This window comes from Ambystoma mexicanum, chromosome 14 (assembly GCF_040938575.1).
Source record: "Ambystoma mexicanum isolate Mex_15411 chromosome 14, UKY_AmexF1_1, whole genome shotgun sequence".
In the NCBI taxonomy this organism is placed as follows: domain Eukaryota; kingdom Metazoa; phylum Chordata; class Amphibia; order Caudata; family Ambystomatidae; genus Ambystoma; species Ambystoma mexicanum.
In genome coordinates, this window is record NC_090940.1 from 315,042,340 (window position 1) to 315,059,749 (window position 17,410).

Consider the following 17,410-nt stretch of genomic DNA (forward strand, 5'->3'; position numbering starts at 1 on the left):
CATACTTGCTTGAACCTGACTGTGTCATCATCCAAACCCACAATTGATAGAAAAGACACCCAAGATGCATGACTTGCGAGGGCTCATTAGAAACCACCCTGCACCCCCAACACAGATGATTACCCACAGACAGAGCCCGGTTTCCTCCAATCTGCACACATCAACATGCCAGCATGATCAACCTTACTTTTCTTCCTCCCCTTTAACTCATTTTTCAACCCATCTCTTGCAGGTCCAAGTGAATACAGTAAAAGGGCAGAAGTTGTGCCACATGAGACCCACAACCTCAAATAACATACGTTTGGTTTAATTTGAGCTGATGGATTACCGCTAGGTTTTCAAAAAGGTGGGTGTAGGGGCAGATCTCACACACGCACACGCACAGCTTTCAGATTGTGAACGGGCCTGTCCTGATTACCCAGTATGCTGAGGGCGATCTATGATGAAGAGACCCCGAATCTATAAGAAAATGTGTTCCCAACTGTTCCTCCATATTATTTTATTGTATTGTGCTCTTCAGTAGTCAATGTCTGGTTAATACTGTAGCGTCTATTAAATGTAGGCATTTAGACCAGATACAATTTAAGTGTTACCCTGCCTTTACAGACATGTTTTCTTTGACATGCATTGAAAAGCTTACCTTTAAAATCTCTAAACTGAATTAATTGCTTTGTTTGCAGCAAATGTAGAAGTATTTTGTGTGCTTTCTCTTTAGGGCTTCTTACAGTGGATCCAAATAAACGCATTAAAATTAACAGCTTAAGATACAACGAATGGCTTCAAGATGGCAGTCCGCTTTCGTCAAATCTTTTAATGACTCCGGATGTCTTGGGCTCTTCTGGCGCAGTTGTGCACACTTGTGTCAAGGCAACATTTCACGTACGTTTGTGTCATATTATCAAATCACCTGTTCTTTAAATTGTAAGGCAAGCAATATGTTTTTTTCCGCCATAATACTCTTGCTATTTATCTCTTTAAAAAACTGTGACTACTGCTTTTCTTATCTTATGTAATGCACATGTTAAAGTGATATTTACGCCAAAATAAATACAGGATAGATTAACAGCTTTGCCTTTCTGCATAGGGCCTCCTTGGCTACCCATCTGAAAATTATTTTTTGTGCTATTCGTTTAACTAGAAAAAGAGCTGTTCAAGCTTGATGTTCAAATCACTTTGTGACGATAAAACATGTTTGCCGGTGTGGCTCCTACACAGTATACACATGTAGTGCAATTCAAAACTTCTCTATTGTACCTTTAGAAATCCTATTTAAAGGGAGCTGTTACAAGTGTGGTGATATCCTGTAATACAAAATGAACACATAGCCATCAATCTATGTGCATCTTGTTTACGAACATAACTCTTTTCACATGAATTTTCAAATATTCTAAATACTCAAAAAATGAAGAATTGCAATAAAATGACAAACCACATCATTCAGTAATATACATAATTTCCAAGGACAGTATTTCTTCCTTGGTAGTTGTTAGGGAGAATTCTCTGTTTAGGCTGAATTTCCTAACCTAGTGAGTCCCCCAGTAACTTTGCTGGATTTCTGGAGTTTGTTTTTTCTCCTGCCAAGAGTGAGACTCTTTTTCTCCCACTCTTGGACATGATTTATGGTGTTCCTTTGACTGTTAATGTGTTTTATGGGGTCCTTTACTCCATAGGGTCTCATGTGTTTTTACTATGTGCGTTACACAGCACCCTCCGTGCAGTGACACAGTGGGGGCCATAGTGACACCCCACCATAGACTCCATACCCTGGGACTGACTACTGTCTCCCAGGGCATCTAAAGTCACCATTGGCTTTACTAGTCTCAAATTATGAACAGAAACCAGTACGAACCATCATATTGTGGACGTACTGGCCGGGGCAATTCGATTGCCCCAGGGTCTGTTAGTCGAGGGGGCACGTCTCCATCCCCCCTGATCGAGTTTTGGCTGGTGGCAGTGGATACTACTTTTTATATTCGATTGCAAATATATCCCTATGGGATTTTCCCATTGTTCGAGGCTACCAACTTTAATTATTTAATTCTCATAGCCTCGAACATACCGCCGGTTTATTTATTTAATATTAACTCGCCGGTTGGTATTTTTTGCCAGGACTCGATTCTAAAATGGAGTTTGTGTTCTCTTCTGTGACTCCAACCCAAGTCGAGCCTTTTGTTCCACTTTTGGCGGGCTTCTCCACAGAAGCCTCCAAAGGTGGTGCCACTCTGTCTGGGTACCACAGGGGGGGTGTGGGAGGGGGTTTAGGCACCCTGGACTGAGTTACCTTGGTAACTCGAGTCGCACTCTTGTGTGATTGGCCCAAGTGGTGAGCCGGCCGGCTCACCACTTAGCATGTTTGATTGACAGCTAGGCTGAGTGAATGGGGGTGTGCTGCATAAAAGCAGGGCTTTGGGGGACTGGAACTTCAGAAGTCGCCACAGGACCTGAGAATCCGACGAGGGAGAAGCTGAGCCGACCTGCTACGACAACATCACTGGTGGAGCCCTGCGGAACCGACTCACCACTTCCCGACGACAGAGAAGATCTCCCTGCTGGAGAGTCTTCTTCCCCTGACTGGTGGGCACAACCAGTTTACCTTCTTTTCCTCGCATCCCAGAACGTCTTGTGGTCGAATTGCCCGTGCCAAGCACCCCGGCAACCGGATAGCCACTTACCACTGGACCGAGAATAAAAGGACCGCCCCTTTTAACAGAGAACTCTGCGGCTGCTTTCTTCCCTGGCAGTGCAACAGACTCCTGTCTTCCTCCGCGACGAGATCCTCTCTTCCCCCGGACGAAGCACTGACTTGCATCCACTGCCAGGAACAACTGCCCCCGCTGGAGTATTCTCACCACTTTAAGGTACCGTGTCCGCCAGGCCTCCCTTTCTAAAGATTGCTACAAGGTAATAATAATCCCTTAACCTTCTGGACTGGGCTGGCCGCCTTGACCATCTAACTGGTCCCTTTCTTTTGGTCCAACTCTTTCTGTACCTTTTCGAGACTTTTGTGCACTTTTCAACCTTGTGACCTTGGACACAGATCCTCTTAAAATGGATCCGGCTTTCTGAACTCTAACTTCACGGTTTGACTCTGCCTTCCTCTCTTGCTGTGTTCTTTTGAAAGTATTGGGATCTGTTTCAATTTATGCTCTGCCTTTCTCTCCCTTTTAAGCCGAATTATTAGAGTGCCATCTGCGTTAAGCGCTCACCGCTGTCTGAAAATAAGTGGAGCTTTACTTAAGACTTGTCTAATATTCTTTTAAGGGAGTGTATATCTTTTAGTGACCGTGTTTTTGAACTGCTTAATATTAGTGCCTGTGTGTTTTATTAGCTGTGGTTTTAAATAAATAATTATATCTCTGTTACAGCAAGCTCTGGTCAGTGTTTGCTTGTTCTACTGTGTTCTTTTGACCTATTGTGAATACTCTGTATACTACCTAACTCTTCTTGAGGGAAGTCTGACTGCTCAGCCACAGCTACCAAGTGAATCTGTGTGGTACAGACTGCTACCAAGTGGGTTTACTGCCAAACACCTGTAGTCTTAAATCTTTTGCAGTGGTCCCAGAGGGAACTGCACAGGTTTCTGCCTAACAGTAGTAATTCTAATATTTTTCTTCCGGCCTAATTTTTCCTTTGCCTCTGATATGAGTCTTCCTGCCTTGTGTGCCCTCTGCCAACACATGTTTTACCAAATGGGTCAAATACATTTAAAATATCTATGGTGAGCTTCTTTTTTTATTTTTTTATTTTGTTTTATTGATGTTGAAACAAAAAATAAAAAGAGAAACAAAAGATTAACAAAAGATTTGAGCATTTCACTTGTTACAACTCTGTTAGCATATGGTTATATCAAAAGAACAAAACTAGAGTCTCATTATACAATTGATCGTCCTTGTGTTCTTTTCCGATCTCTAGTAATAACAGTCAGTATAACATACCCCATACCCACCCTCCTCCCTCCCCATGGTTGGGCAGACATCATTGCGGCATCTTTTCTCTGTTGACATGTAAGCGGGTAATGTTCGGTTCACCATTGTGAGGTTTCCTTGATTCTTGGGTCATAACTGTCCTGTATTGAGAGTTTTTGAGATTCTTGGTTCAATTAAGATTCTGTAGTGTCTTCGGGTTGGGAGTCCGTCTCTGAGAGGTGTTTGCCTCGAAATTCTGACCATAAGATCTCGCATTGCGATGCTTTGTTGTGTAGGGATGCCATGATCAAATCCATTGTATAAATGTTGGTTGACAAATTGATCCATTCCTTCTTAATTGGAACCTTTTTGGATTTCCATTTTGTTACTAGCAATGCACGGGCTGCTAGTAATAGGTGTGGTGCAAGACCCCTGAGTCTAGTCCATTCATCCTCGTCTTTTTACATTCCGAAGAGAACCAAACGTGGATCAGCGTCTCTTAGTATGCCGTCTATGTCTTTGATCCATGCCAGGACTTCCTCCCAGAATACCTTAATGTGTGGGCAGCTCCACCACATGTGCCAATAGTCGGCTGTTTCTCCACATTCTCGCCAGCATCTCGGGCTCAGAGTCTGAAACATCTTGGACAATTTGAGTGGACCGTATTGCCATCTATGTAGGAGTTTAATGGCGTGAGATTTATTTTGACTGGATAAGGATGTTTTGGATGCGTTTTTGCACATATTTCCCATTGTTCTGGATCTATCTCCTCTCCTAAATCTCTCCCCCATCTGCTTCTGAGATGTTCCGTGGACCCGGTGCCTGCTTCGATAAGTTCTTTGTACATAGCAGATATCAAACCCTTCATTTCAGACTTCGAATCCAAGAGTTGTTCGAATGGGGTGAGTTCTCTCTGCAGCTTTTCCTTCCATGCAGATTTTGTGAGGACTCCTTTTATCTGCATGTATTTGAAGGTTGATAATGGGCCTATCCCTAGGGCTTCAGTTAGGTCTGGAAGAGTTATGAAGTTGTCCTTCTTTTGGAGTTGCCCTACCCTTTCCAGTCGTGCCTTGTACCAGGATTGGAATCTTCCTACCTCGGGTATGTGATCGTTTATGCCAAGGGACCATAAGTGGCTAAGTGGGGACGGCCAGGTGGTGATCTTGTTCATTGCTTTGCTTGCTTGCCAGATGTTCCAAATGGTACTCAGAATCGGATGGACCTTAATTTTCCATTGTATTCTTTTGTGAGGGGTCCATAGCCATTCTGACACAATGGCCGGCGAGAAGTAATGATTGTCCATGTGGACCCATTGGAGGTGGTTGTGATCACGTAGGTGTGGGATAAGGATACGTAGTTGTGAGGCTTTGTAGTATGCTCGCAGGTCGGGGAGACCTACTCTTCCTTTGTCTTTGGAAAGCGTCAGAGTGTCGTATGCAATCCTCGCCTTCGTTTCCCGCCAGAGGAACTTAAGCATACGTTTTTTGGCCTCTTCAAAAAACGCATTTGGTATCTCGATAGGTAACATCTGGAAAGGGTACAGGAATCGGGGGAGGCATACCATTTTAATGGCGTTAATCCCCCCTAACCACGAGATCGTGAGTTTGTCCCACCTATTCAGATCAGCCGAGAAGCTCTGAAGGAGGGGAGGGAAGTTAGCCTTGTATAGTTCTGTTATGTTTTTAGTGATCTGGATGCCTAAGTATTTAAACGCAGAGTGTTTGAGTTTGAGGCCTAAGGGCAAGAACTTGGTTTCATTTCCTCTTTCGTTCCTTGCAAAGGGAACAATATTGATTTAGTCTTGTTCACCTTAAACCCAGAGAGTTTGCCATATTCTTCTAATAGTTGGAGAGCATTAGGGACAGATACAGAGAGGTTGGTAATGTGTAAACGTATGTCATCAGCATAGAGTGCTACCTTATATTCTTTCGTTTCCAATCGCATGCCTTCTATTCTGGAGTCGGATCGTATCTTTTGGGCCAGGGGTTCTAGGGAGAGCGCAAAAAGTATTGCAGAGAGGGGGCACCCCTGTCTAGTGCCACGTCCCATATCAAACCATCTGTAGTTTTCCCCATTAACAGATAGATGCCTTTTGGGATGTGTATACTGCTTGTATTCCTTTCCTAAATCTCGGCCCTATCCCCACCTTGCGAAGGACTGCCCTCAGGAATTCCCACTCCACTCTATCAAAGGCTTTTTCTGCGTCTATTGACAGTAGGGCAGGGTCACCTGGTAGGTCTGGTGATGAGTGGATGAGATGGAGAGTTTTGCGCATGGTGTCGGCCCCTTGCCTACCCAATATAAATCCGACTTGTTCATTGTGTATGAGGTGAGGGATCAGTACTTCCAATCGGGCGGCTAGTACCCTGGTGTAAATTTTGGCATCTAAGTTGAGCAATGAAATTGGACGGCATGAAACCACAATGTTTGCGGTTCCTTCCCTCCTTTGGGATCACTGATATGAGCGCCTTTTTAAAGGAGTCCGGGGCTGTCCATGTTTCTAATCTCTCGTTAAAGAGCTCTGTCAGGAATGGTGTTAGCTGGTCGCTGAAGGTTTTATAAAACCCAGTGTTATTGCCGTCCTCTCCGGAGGATTTGCCTACAGTTAGTCTTTTAATTGCCTCTTGGACCTCAGGTTCGGATATCAGGGATTCTAAGAGCTCAGTTTCGGGGTACAAGATTTTGGGCATGTCTATCTGGGAGAGATAGTGATCTGTATCTGATTGTCCTGGAGCCACTTCCGAGGTGTACAACGCCTCGTAGAAGTTGGCAAAACTCTCTGGGATAGTGTGGAGGGTTGGGGGGGTCGTAGGGTTTTCTTCAATTATCTCTTTCACTTTCCGCTCCACCCTTTGTTCTCTGAGTCTGGCTGCCAATAGTGCGTCAGCCTTGTCCCCCTTCTCATAGAATTTCTGTTTGAGAAATCGAAGTTTACGCACAATTTGTTTGTGCTCCAATAGTCTTAGTTCTTCCCTTTTATGTTGTGCTATGTTGATGATGTCGCGGTCCGTGCCCAGGTGGTCCCTGTTCTCGCTTTCCAGTTGGCATATTTTGGACCGAAGTCTGTGCTCAATGATCTTTCTCTCTCTTTTTTTGGTAGACCCTTCTCGTATCAGGATGCCTCGCCAGGTGGCTTTACCAGCCTCCCATATTGTCTGCTTGGAGACTTCCCCATTGTTGTTTAGTTTGAAGTATTCCTCAATTTCAGTTGCCATTTCAATTTTAAATACTGTACCTTTCAACAGGCTTTCATTACAGTGCCACTTCCCTCCTGAAACAGGTAAGTCTGCCCATCTTATATCTGACAGGACCATGTCATGGTCTGACCATGTTATTGGAATTATTTCTGATAGCGTTGTGGTTTCAAGGAGGTCCTTGGTGAGGTACAAGTAATCAATCCTGGTGAATGTTTTGTGCGGATTGGAGTAAAATGTGTAGCCTCTTTCATTAGGATGTTTAATTCTCCACACATCTTGCAGGTCATATATCTCCATTATGTCGGAAAGCCCAGTGCAATCACTTCTCGTTTGGCTTCTTATCTCGGGGTTGCCTGGTTGCCAGTCTTTGGTCGGGTCTGCCCATTGATTAAAGTCTCCTCCGAGAACAACTTGGCCGGATGCTTCTAACATTATTTTGGGTATTGTCTTTTCTAGGAACTTGGCTTGTCCTGTGTTGGGAGAGTATATTACTGCGACTGTTACTTTAACCTTTGCAATTGTCCCAGATATCAGGAGGGCATGCCCGCTTACATCGGACCAGGTCTTATCTACTTCGAAATTGATTCCTTTCTTGATCAGGATTCCAACTCTTCCCTTCCTGAGTGGGCCCGAGCCCCAGAATTCCTTTCCCCCTCTTTTTCCTAGTATGCCTCTCTCCTCCCCCTTGGCAAACTTTGTCTCTTGTAGAAGGAGAATGTCTATTTGAGATCTACAGAATTCCCTTGCCATTAGTGATCTCTTGGTCGGCGAGTTGAGGCCTTTCACATTAAGTGTTCCTATCCTTAGGGACTCCCTACCCTTCTGCTCTTCAATTGGTGCCATTATCAGAGTATTTCAGTTGTGGATTCGTGACCCGTGTCAAGTAGATATATTGTTCATAAGGACTCACGTCGTCTTGAGTGATCCTTTGTATTGCCGATAATGCTTCATCCTCTGTACATTTCTTGTCTGCCCAGCCCCCCCACCCTCCACCCTTCCCACATTGACGGCGTCCGTGCGGACCCAGATAAAGACACTGGTCCTGCATCGAACCACCTTTAGGGATCGTCACTTCGGGTCCCCAAGATTATTATAACATCATAATCTTGATTGAGCCCCCTTTCACCTCCCTCCTTCGTTTAAATGGCCCGAGTCTCTTTTGAGCCTATACATCCTTACACAGTTCAGGCCATGGACATATGTATTAGAATATATGTCATTTTACCAGTTTTGCAGTTCATTGGTTCTCTCCCCCTGGGGGGGTATTACCTCTCTGAAATGTCCTCGATCCCTTGACACATTTCCTTGTGGGGCCCTGTATACGCCATCCTCTTTCTTCTCGACGTGGGTTTCCCTGATCGTGTTCCTCTGCGCTTGGTCCAAGGAGGTCGGAGATATACACCTTGATCTCCCCCTCTGAGCTTAGCTTGATTTTGTTTCCGTTGTATTCGAAGGACAGAGAGAAGAGGTATCCCCACCTGTATCTTATGTTCTTTTCCTTCAGATGTTTGGTGATAGGCCCGCACATGCGTCGGAGTGCCAGAGTCATGGATGATAGGTCCTGGTATATCGAGATTTGGGATCCGTGGAGGGCAATTGAATTGCTGCTTCTTGCTTTCTCGAGGATCCGTATTTTGTCCTGAAAGCGGTGAAATTGAGCAAGGACCGATCTTTGTCCGTCTGGAGGCCCTCCGGCTCTGTGTATCCTCTCTGTCTTAGGTTCATCAACCGCGTCATCGGCAACTAAGAGTTTGATGATGTCATTCAGGGTGTTCTTCAGATTGCTCTCCGTCTCCCCTTCTCGTTCTGGGATTCCGAAAATCCTCAGGTTGTTCCGCCTCTCCCGGTTTTCCAAGTCATCAAGCTTGAGTTTGAAGCTCTCCTCTCGTTGCTCCAGTTCGGTCATCCGCTGGTCGAGTTGTGCTTCAAGGGTGTCTATGGACGCTTGATTGTTCTCGACCCCTTCGAGCCTCTCCTCCATGGTATCTAGGCGTTGGGTGATCTTGTCAATTTTGGAGCCAATGCTGGCACCCATATTCTTTATTTCGCCCAGCAAGGTGGCAATGTCCCCTTTGGTAGCTGCGGATTCACTCCCCGAGGTATTTTGGTTCAGCATGGTATGGTCACAATTTACGGCAGGAGTCAAGACGTAGGAGAATGTAGCTAGTTTCTCCCTTATGTCCATTGGTTCTCCCGAAGTTCCGTGGTGTCACCAGTGCTGTTCGATGGGGAGATGGGGTCAGGGGCAGAGGAGGCACACGCCCCTGGGTCGGGGGCCCTACCCTCTGCACTCCGATGTCGGTGGTCTCGGGAAGTTCGTTAGGTGTTTGGAGGGGTGTCCGTGGTGCGTTTGTTGATATGCCCAGGGTACGGGCGGCACAGTAATGCGTATGGGTCACCCGGGGTGCCCTTTAAGCGGTGTCCGGGTCAGCCGACGCTTTGGGGGTGTTTTCCCCTTGTGCGAGATGCGGGGGTAAACATTCAGGGCGAGACAGGTCCGAACCGCCGCTGCACGGTGATGGCGCACCACCCATTGTTCACGGGGTAGATGGGATGGCTCTTCGCTGTCTCAAGGCCTAGTCCGATCACACTCTTCGGAAGCTCCGCCGACTCGACCGAGGCTGTCACGTCCCCTTTGCGGCGAGGAACGTCGTCGGGAGTATGAATTCCGTGGCTGGGGTTCAGGTTCTTTCAGGCTTTCTTCGTTCGTCAGGCCCATGGTCTGCCTCCGACCGTTGTGCAGTTCCTTGCGAGCGGGCCGCAGAGCCGCTATCTCAGGTTTGCAGGGGTCGTTTTCGATCGGTTTTTCAACTAACCAGAGGGGGGGTCCTCAGCTGGCGGCACACCGGTGTAGAATCTTGGGGGGGGGTCATCAAAGTGGGGGCTCAATCCCTCCTAGGGACCCAAAGTAGCGGAGCTCACGTGAAGTCAGACCACATCCGAGCGCCCCGTGGCAGCCAGTCATGGTGAGCTTCTTTGAGGGTTTATGCTTTAATATCCACAATCCCCACACAAAATTACAATTATTTAATGTATCTAATTAACCCAGTTCTAATAAAAGCCATATCACTATTAGAAAATCAGGTCATGAAAAAGGGACAAACAATCAGAAAAATCAGTTGATTAATTTATTTGTTAGTAAACAGCTAATCTATTCTTAACTTAGAATTAATACAATGTTGTCATTTTTGAATGACAACATAGTATAAGATTTACTGTTAATTATACAAAAACAGATATTCTTCTACAAATCTGCATAATTGAAAACAAAATTGAAACAAAGACCTTTACAAAGGCACAGAAGCAAACACAATTTTACCTGCATTTAGCATTCACAAAAGAGTGATTAGAAGCATATTGGTGAGTGAGTTTTTGAGGGCTAATAGTAACTGTAGTTAAAACACTTTTGACGAACAATGTGACATTATAAAAGGAAGATTATGTTAGGGGTTATGATTTTAAACATAATAAGGAAACTGAAAAGCGGGCAAAAGAAGTCCATAGAAACAATCTATTGATTCCCACACTAAAACAGAACACACATATTCATACGTGCTAGTAAATTAACAAGTACAACACAGTGTAATGTATTTCATGAGATCATTAAACACCATTGGGATACTTTGTACTTGACCAGAACCTACACTCATTCATTGGTGGTAAAAAGGTTGTTCAACTTCTTGTCAGCTAGTTTTTTGGGAGAAACAAGCCAATACTTGAAGGTAGATAAATCATTGGCTGAGCAAAACATTTCCATAAATGCAGGAAATGCAGCATGTGTAAATACAAATATTCTAAATACTAATACAAATTAAAGAATTACTTTATAATTGCAAACCACATCACAAAATAATGTAGATCCTTTGCCAGACCAGTATTTCTTCATTGGTATCAATTCCAATAATAGACTTCCTGCCTTGTTTTGTCTTTGGCAACACATTTCTCCACATAAGTCAAATATACAAGTTTGCAATTGTTCAGAATTCTAAACACACATCAGACTATTTATAATTCTATTTATATGCGTTGTATCTATTAGTACAAGACAAACTGGTAGATTATCTAAATGTGTCACATGTTTACCACCTTTCACGGACCATCCCCCTTCTTCCTAATTAAGAGGATAATTTAAGCCTCCAACAATGTGGTATGATTCCAATGTAAAAAATACCCCATTGTAATTTGTCAACATGAAACCATTTTTCTGATTAGTCATTTCTTACTATTGATGTATAATGCACTAATATCCCCAAAAGTTAGATGATGAAATATTTGCTATGTGCCAATGTGGTTTGCTCAGATCAAATATACTTTGAGCTTGATCCCTTAGCGTATTTTACTGGTTAAAATGTTGTCCAGGCCAGATGTGCATCAGAGCATCAATACTATCCAGATAATATGTATGTGTCAACTTATGTTCCTTTACATCTATACTCCCTTCATACTTTTGATAGTCCTTTACAAGAATGAATCCAATTCATGATCAGTATTTAAACCTTCAAAAATACTTCTATAGTAAAATATAAGTTTTAGCTCCTTGTTGACTTCTTTTTTCTCTGTCTCCACCTCTCTAGCAGCTTTCAATTCGCTCCATTCCACAGTATTGAAGCTCTTCTAGATTTCTATTTCTATGTTCCTTTTCCAATTCTGTGCTAATGGCTGTTGAACATTAATCTTGAGAGCTCGTAGATTTGTATATATCAGATTTGTTTTAATGGTTTAATTGTGCTTCTTATAGATTATTTTGTAAATACTTGCAGTTGCATATATAATCATTGTACTACTACAATTAATGCATTTTGTAATCTGCATTCGCTTATTATGTGCATCTTCAAATATGATCCTTTTGTTATCAGCAAAAATTGAATGTGAAAAACTGATACATTAATAAATGGGACGGGCACAATAGTTGGTTACCTGTTCATTTTGTATAGATGCAATTAAAGCAATGGCATTAGCGGGTGGGGTGCCAGGGTAACCTGCTAGTGCAGCAGCTTTGATGATCTACTGTGACTGGTCAGAAGGACGTGAACAGTAAGGACGTTTTCCCCATTACTTTATTAAATAATAAGACCAAGGCTCATCATTACCCATCGCTAAAGTGTTCCCTACCTACTTTAGTAAACTAGGTGCTCATCAATTGTCAGTGAGTGTCCAAAAGGAATATGTCTGCTGTCCAAAACTAGCCCTAACTAATCCTACCACTAGTTTAATCAACTGAGGCAAGGAGAATGACTCCCTTCTCCAGATGGTTGTGCTTTTGCACTTCACTTCTTTCAGAGTCCTTGTTAATGTTAAATTTTTTAATTGTCTTGCGTTATCTTCCGTATCCATTTCTGTAACTCTCTTACGGGACTGGTAGTCTTTCTCTCTTCTTTAGTGTGGATTTTCCTGGCTATTGTCTGAATCCTTTGCTCTGTATTAGAGGGTTCTGAATATTCTTGTCTATTGCCTTCTTTGGAGCTTTGGCTTTTCAAATAAGTATAGTTCACCTTATTCTGTTATGGACTTACTTGCACAAGGTTTATCCTAGGGACCTCTCTGGTGTTTAGTTCAGTTATCTCTGTTATGTTCCACTCTGTTTCTTGGATAATGGATTATTATCCCCTCTTTCCAAGGTAGTGATACTCCAATTCTGTTTCTCTCATTCTATGGGGTTTCTATGCTTCTCTTTAACACATTAAGACCGTTCAAGTTCATCAACTTGGTTTTCACGCTTTTGTAATTTCTCCCTGTTCCAGTCTTTGTTTTGTGGCTAGTGGGTTATTTCCACCTCTTCCAAAGGTAGTGATACTCCAATTTTGTTTCTCTCACTCTTTGGGATCTCTATGCTTCTCTTTATCACATTAAGACAGTTCAACGTCATCAACATGGGTTTCACGCTTTTGTCATTTGTACTAGGATGATTCCTTCTGATTCTATAACAAGTCCCTTTTGGCTTCCCCATTTTCTCATTCTCTGTATTACCTTCAGTATTGCAGAGGCAAATCTCCAGTGCCTGTAGATATTTGGGACCTTCTCCCTTCTGCTGTTTGCTTTCCGCAACGCCTGCTTCTTGGGAGTCGCTCTCCTTCTTGCTGCTCAATACCGCTATGGGTAACCGGATTGTTAGTTGCTTCTTCCGTGGGGTGGTGTCTGCATTGTTGAACGGGCAGGGCATCCCTGCCCACCATGCTTGCTTTGTGGCCACGCCACCACCAAGCTTTCTGTTGCAGCTGTCTCAGCTTCTGGCTTCTCGTACACACCAGGCTTCCAGCGTTTCCTTCTCCTGCTCAAAGCAGCTCTGATCTTCGCGGGCTTTGCAGTCTGCTTCAGCTCTGCCTCTTTCAGGTGTTCTACTCACAGGGGCCTTCCCGGTCTGCATCGTCCTTCCTCTCTGTCTTGCTTGGCGTGTCCTCCCTCTTCAAAGTACTTGTTGCAGTTAATTGGAGATTTTGATTTAATGAGACTTCAATGGATTGCTTTCTCCTGCATATTCCTCATCAGATAGATATCGCTTTCAGTGTCAGCTGTTCAGAAAACGTTTCGACTGGGGGCATAAAGCACCTAGACTCGACCGTCGATCCTTCTTGACTCGATGCGGCGACTCTGGACATGACAATTGTCGTCGTACATATACTACGTCACTCGAGGAACTGCTCCCGTGAGAGGAATTCTCACACCGTTTTTGTGATTTGTTATGAATTCAATGTTTTGCGAACATGTCCACTCCCAAACTGTCTGGTTTTAAGAGGTGCAATGATTGCAACTCCAACATGTCTCTGACCGACCCGCACAGTTTCTGCGTGTGGTGCCCTGGCACCAATCACGTCACCGAAGATTACGTGTCGTGTCAGAAGATGAACCCGAAGTCATTACGGGAGCGGGCAGCAAACCTGTAAGAGTGGCACCCTCCAACAAAGTCACTGGCCCAGTCGACTATTCAATCGCCTGATCAGGAGACAGAGGCCCTCACTCCAGAGAAAGGCGACAGGCGTCATATCAAGGCTAAGAGGTCACCCTCCATAAACCACTCGTCCTCTTTCTCTTCTCACAAAACAAAGCGACCTCATCGATGCCGGCATGACTAAGATTCTTCCGAAGAGCGAGGTAGGTCCCACTCAGGCTTCAGTGCGCTGAGGGCCGTATGGGAAACCTTTAAGGAGCAGATGCTCCAGATGATGTAGGCGGCCACTGTGGATACGGGGCAACGCTCAATGCAGCAGGCCAGGGAGGTCCCAGTTATGCCCAGTGCTATCGGCGTCGGAGAAACCGAGTGCAGTTCGTCACCCAAGGGCCTGGCACCAACCATCGCTAAATCGACGATGCCTTCAAAGCCGCAGTCAGCGCCAACGATATCGATGAGGTCGATTTCAGTGCCAATCCTGGAGAAGCCGTTTATCTCTGAACATTGTTTTTCGAGACTAACCTCCATGTTCAAAAATGATGGGGGTTAGGCTGCCAAATTTCAGCCAGTGCCACGAGGGTCAGGCGATAACTTTTTCTCCAACCATGCCAACCTCATCGCCTTGGCCAACAGCCTGCATGATGCCAGTGGCTTAGATACCTCTCCCAACATGGAGACACAACAGGCCCATCCTTATGGCCATGCAAATGCTCAGTATAGAAAAACGGTAGAAACGGTGGTGGATGCACTAGTCTTGTATGCTCCGGCAAAACCGATATCCGTCTACAAGCTCACAGATATCCTAGATAGGTGCCCATCTACCGAGAGGACAATGCCACTCAATGCAACAATTGCAGACCCCATTGCCTCTATTTGGCAAAGACCCTATTCCGCCCCTCTGGTGGATTCAGAGTTGGCAAAGTAGTATAAGCCTGCGAGGGGAGATTCCCTCTACTTTTTGACTCATCCTACTTGGCTTGGGAGGATAGCTCAGAAGCAACCCCCTCGCCTTGGAAGCAAGATGATGCGGAGCAGCACATGTTCGATACCCGGGTCCGTGCTTAGAAAACTCTGGGTATTAAACATGTTATAATTAACCAGTTATTAATAATAATATTACACCTGAGGCATTAGTATTCCAGGCAACCGCGGTTAATAAGAAGCCAATGGGGAGTCAAAGAAATGTGATGCCTTATCCAAAAAGGTTTTTTCGTCCAGCAGCATGGCTCTCAAAGCTGTGAGCGCTTCTTGGGCCTTTGCCAAATATGCTGACATCCTTTGTAGGACAACGCAGGAGGTGGCAGAGCACACACCTGAAGGGGAAATGCAGGATGGTTTTCTGCACTTGGGAGAGGACAGCAAGGAGGTAGCCTGCCAAAGCTTTCAATCGGGACTGGACGTTGTAGATTGTCTAGGCAGTGCTATGGGGTCAGCAACTGTAATGCACAGGCAGGCTTTCCTGCACAGTTGGGGTTTTTCCCCCAATGTTCGAAGTTGCTCGACATTGCCTTTGACGGCGAGCATCTGTTCGGCCTTAGGGCCAATGAGTCCTTAGAAAAATTCAAGGACTCTAAGTTGGCTGCGAAGACACTAGGCCTGGCTGCCCAACAACCGCCTACATTTTCTTTTGGTTTCTCCTCCAGAGGAAGAGGCTTTCGGCGGTTCGTCCACTTTGGGAGGAAGGTGCAGCCCCACAACCCGGGCTGAGGGGTTTCACATGCTCCGTAAGGAGCGGGGGGGGGGGGAGGGGGCTCTAGGGTCCAGCAGAACACGCCAGCATTGGCAGGACAAACACTGGCCTCAAAGCCGTTGTGAGGTATACCCTCACATTTCCGTGGTTGGAGGGAAGATTGGTGGGCACTGGTCCCAGGAGATAACCTCCAATGCCTGGGCATTGCAGCTCGTCCAATGGGGGTACTGTCTACCCTTCTTGCGAATACCAAGCCCTGTTGAAGGGTGCTGTGGGGGTACCTCCTGACCAGAGAGGATTGGGTTGTTATTCCAGGTATTTCCCGTTACCTAAAAAACAGGATGGCTGTGTCCCATTTAGGGCCTCAGGGCCTTTAACAAGTTTCTGAGGAAGGACAAGTTCAAAATAGTCACTCTGCGAGAAATAGACCTATCCCAGTTGGAGGGTCGGTGTTGCACCCAAACCCAGAGTCCCTCAATCTACATACGTTGCTCTTGAGGATGAGATATGACTGGGACCTCTGAGGAGATGCTTGAGGGGCTGCTGGCTGCACAGACAGTCGTCAGGATCGCTGTATGCATGCAGATGGTGAAGATTTGAGGCCTGGATCAGGGAACGTAAGTTTGACCCTATCTCTTGCCCTACCACTGCAGTGATTGACTTCCTTCTGTCACTGGCCTTGTCAGGCCTTCAGGTTGCAACAGTCAAGGAATACTTAGCGGCCTTGTCTGTTTTCAAAAGGTCTCCGGACCAAGGGTGTTTCTTTACGATCCCAGTTATGGCCCAATTCCAGAAAGGCCTTGTGAATACGTTTCTGCCCATTCCTTTTGTTGTCCTAGACTGGGACCTTATCTTGGTTCTTACTTTACTCATGGCAGCTCTGTTTGGGCATATGCATTCTTGCCCAGTTAGGGTGCTCAGATTGAAGACTGCTTTTCTACTGGCGATCACATCTGCCAGAAGGGTCAGTGAGCTGCAGGCCTTGTCATGCAAGCCTCAATGTCTCAGCTTCTTTAAGGAGGAGGTATCGCTGAAGGTGCAGCTGTGGTTCTTGCCCAAGGTCATGTCAGAATTCCACATTTCCCAGGGCATATACTAGCCTGTGCTCTATCCTCCTCCCATTCTTTCCCAGGAAGAGTAGAGGTTGCACAGGTTGGACCCTAAGAGGGCTCTTAGTTTATATGTCACAAGGACAGCGGAGTTCAGGAGGGCTGACCGGCTGTTTGTAGCTTTTTCCCTGTCAAGAAAGGGTTTGGCTGTTTCTAAGCAGACCGTATCTAGGTGGATTAAATTCTATATAGCAGAGTGCTACCAACAGGCAGGGAAAAGAGCTTCTGATGGGCATCTGGGCTCGCTCCACTGGGGGTGTGGCGGCTTCTTCGACCTTTAGAGCTATGTGACAGGTGGCAACATGGTCATCTTTGCATACCTTCACCAAGCATTACTGTTTGGATGTGTCGCATGCTGCTAATGCAGGCTTTGGAAGAGTGGTGCTGCTGAGCTTCCTGGTTTAGAGACTTTCATCCCGCCTCCAGACTACATTCTGCTTTGGGAGTCTATCTGATGAGGTATCTGCTGGAGAAAGCAATCCATTGAAGGAGAAATTACTTACTGATAATGTTCTTTCTATGGATTATTCTCCCACAGATTCCTCGTCACCCTCCCATCCAGCCCTGCTATGAAAGTGCCTGGACTCCTTGATGACTGACCTTCTCTTGGGAGAAGAGGAGAT

At 45.3% G+C, this 17,410-nt stretch overlaps 1 protein-coding gene across 2 annotated transcripts in view; it reads left to right on the forward strand.

The window, feature by feature from the left end:
• The window catches only part of RPS6KA5 (ribosomal protein S6 kinase A5), a 1,757,411-nt gene that overhangs the window by 1,664,252 nt on the left and 75,749 nt on the right, over nucleotides 1-17,410 (forward strand). For both annotated transcript variants that reach the window (XM_069637449.1, XM_069637450.1), the window contains one exon: nucleotides 716-879. In XM_069637449.1, the coding sequence (XP_069493550.1) occupies nucleotides 716-879 (164 nt within the window). The remainder of the gene's footprint in view (nucleotides 1-715; nucleotides 880-17,410) is intronic.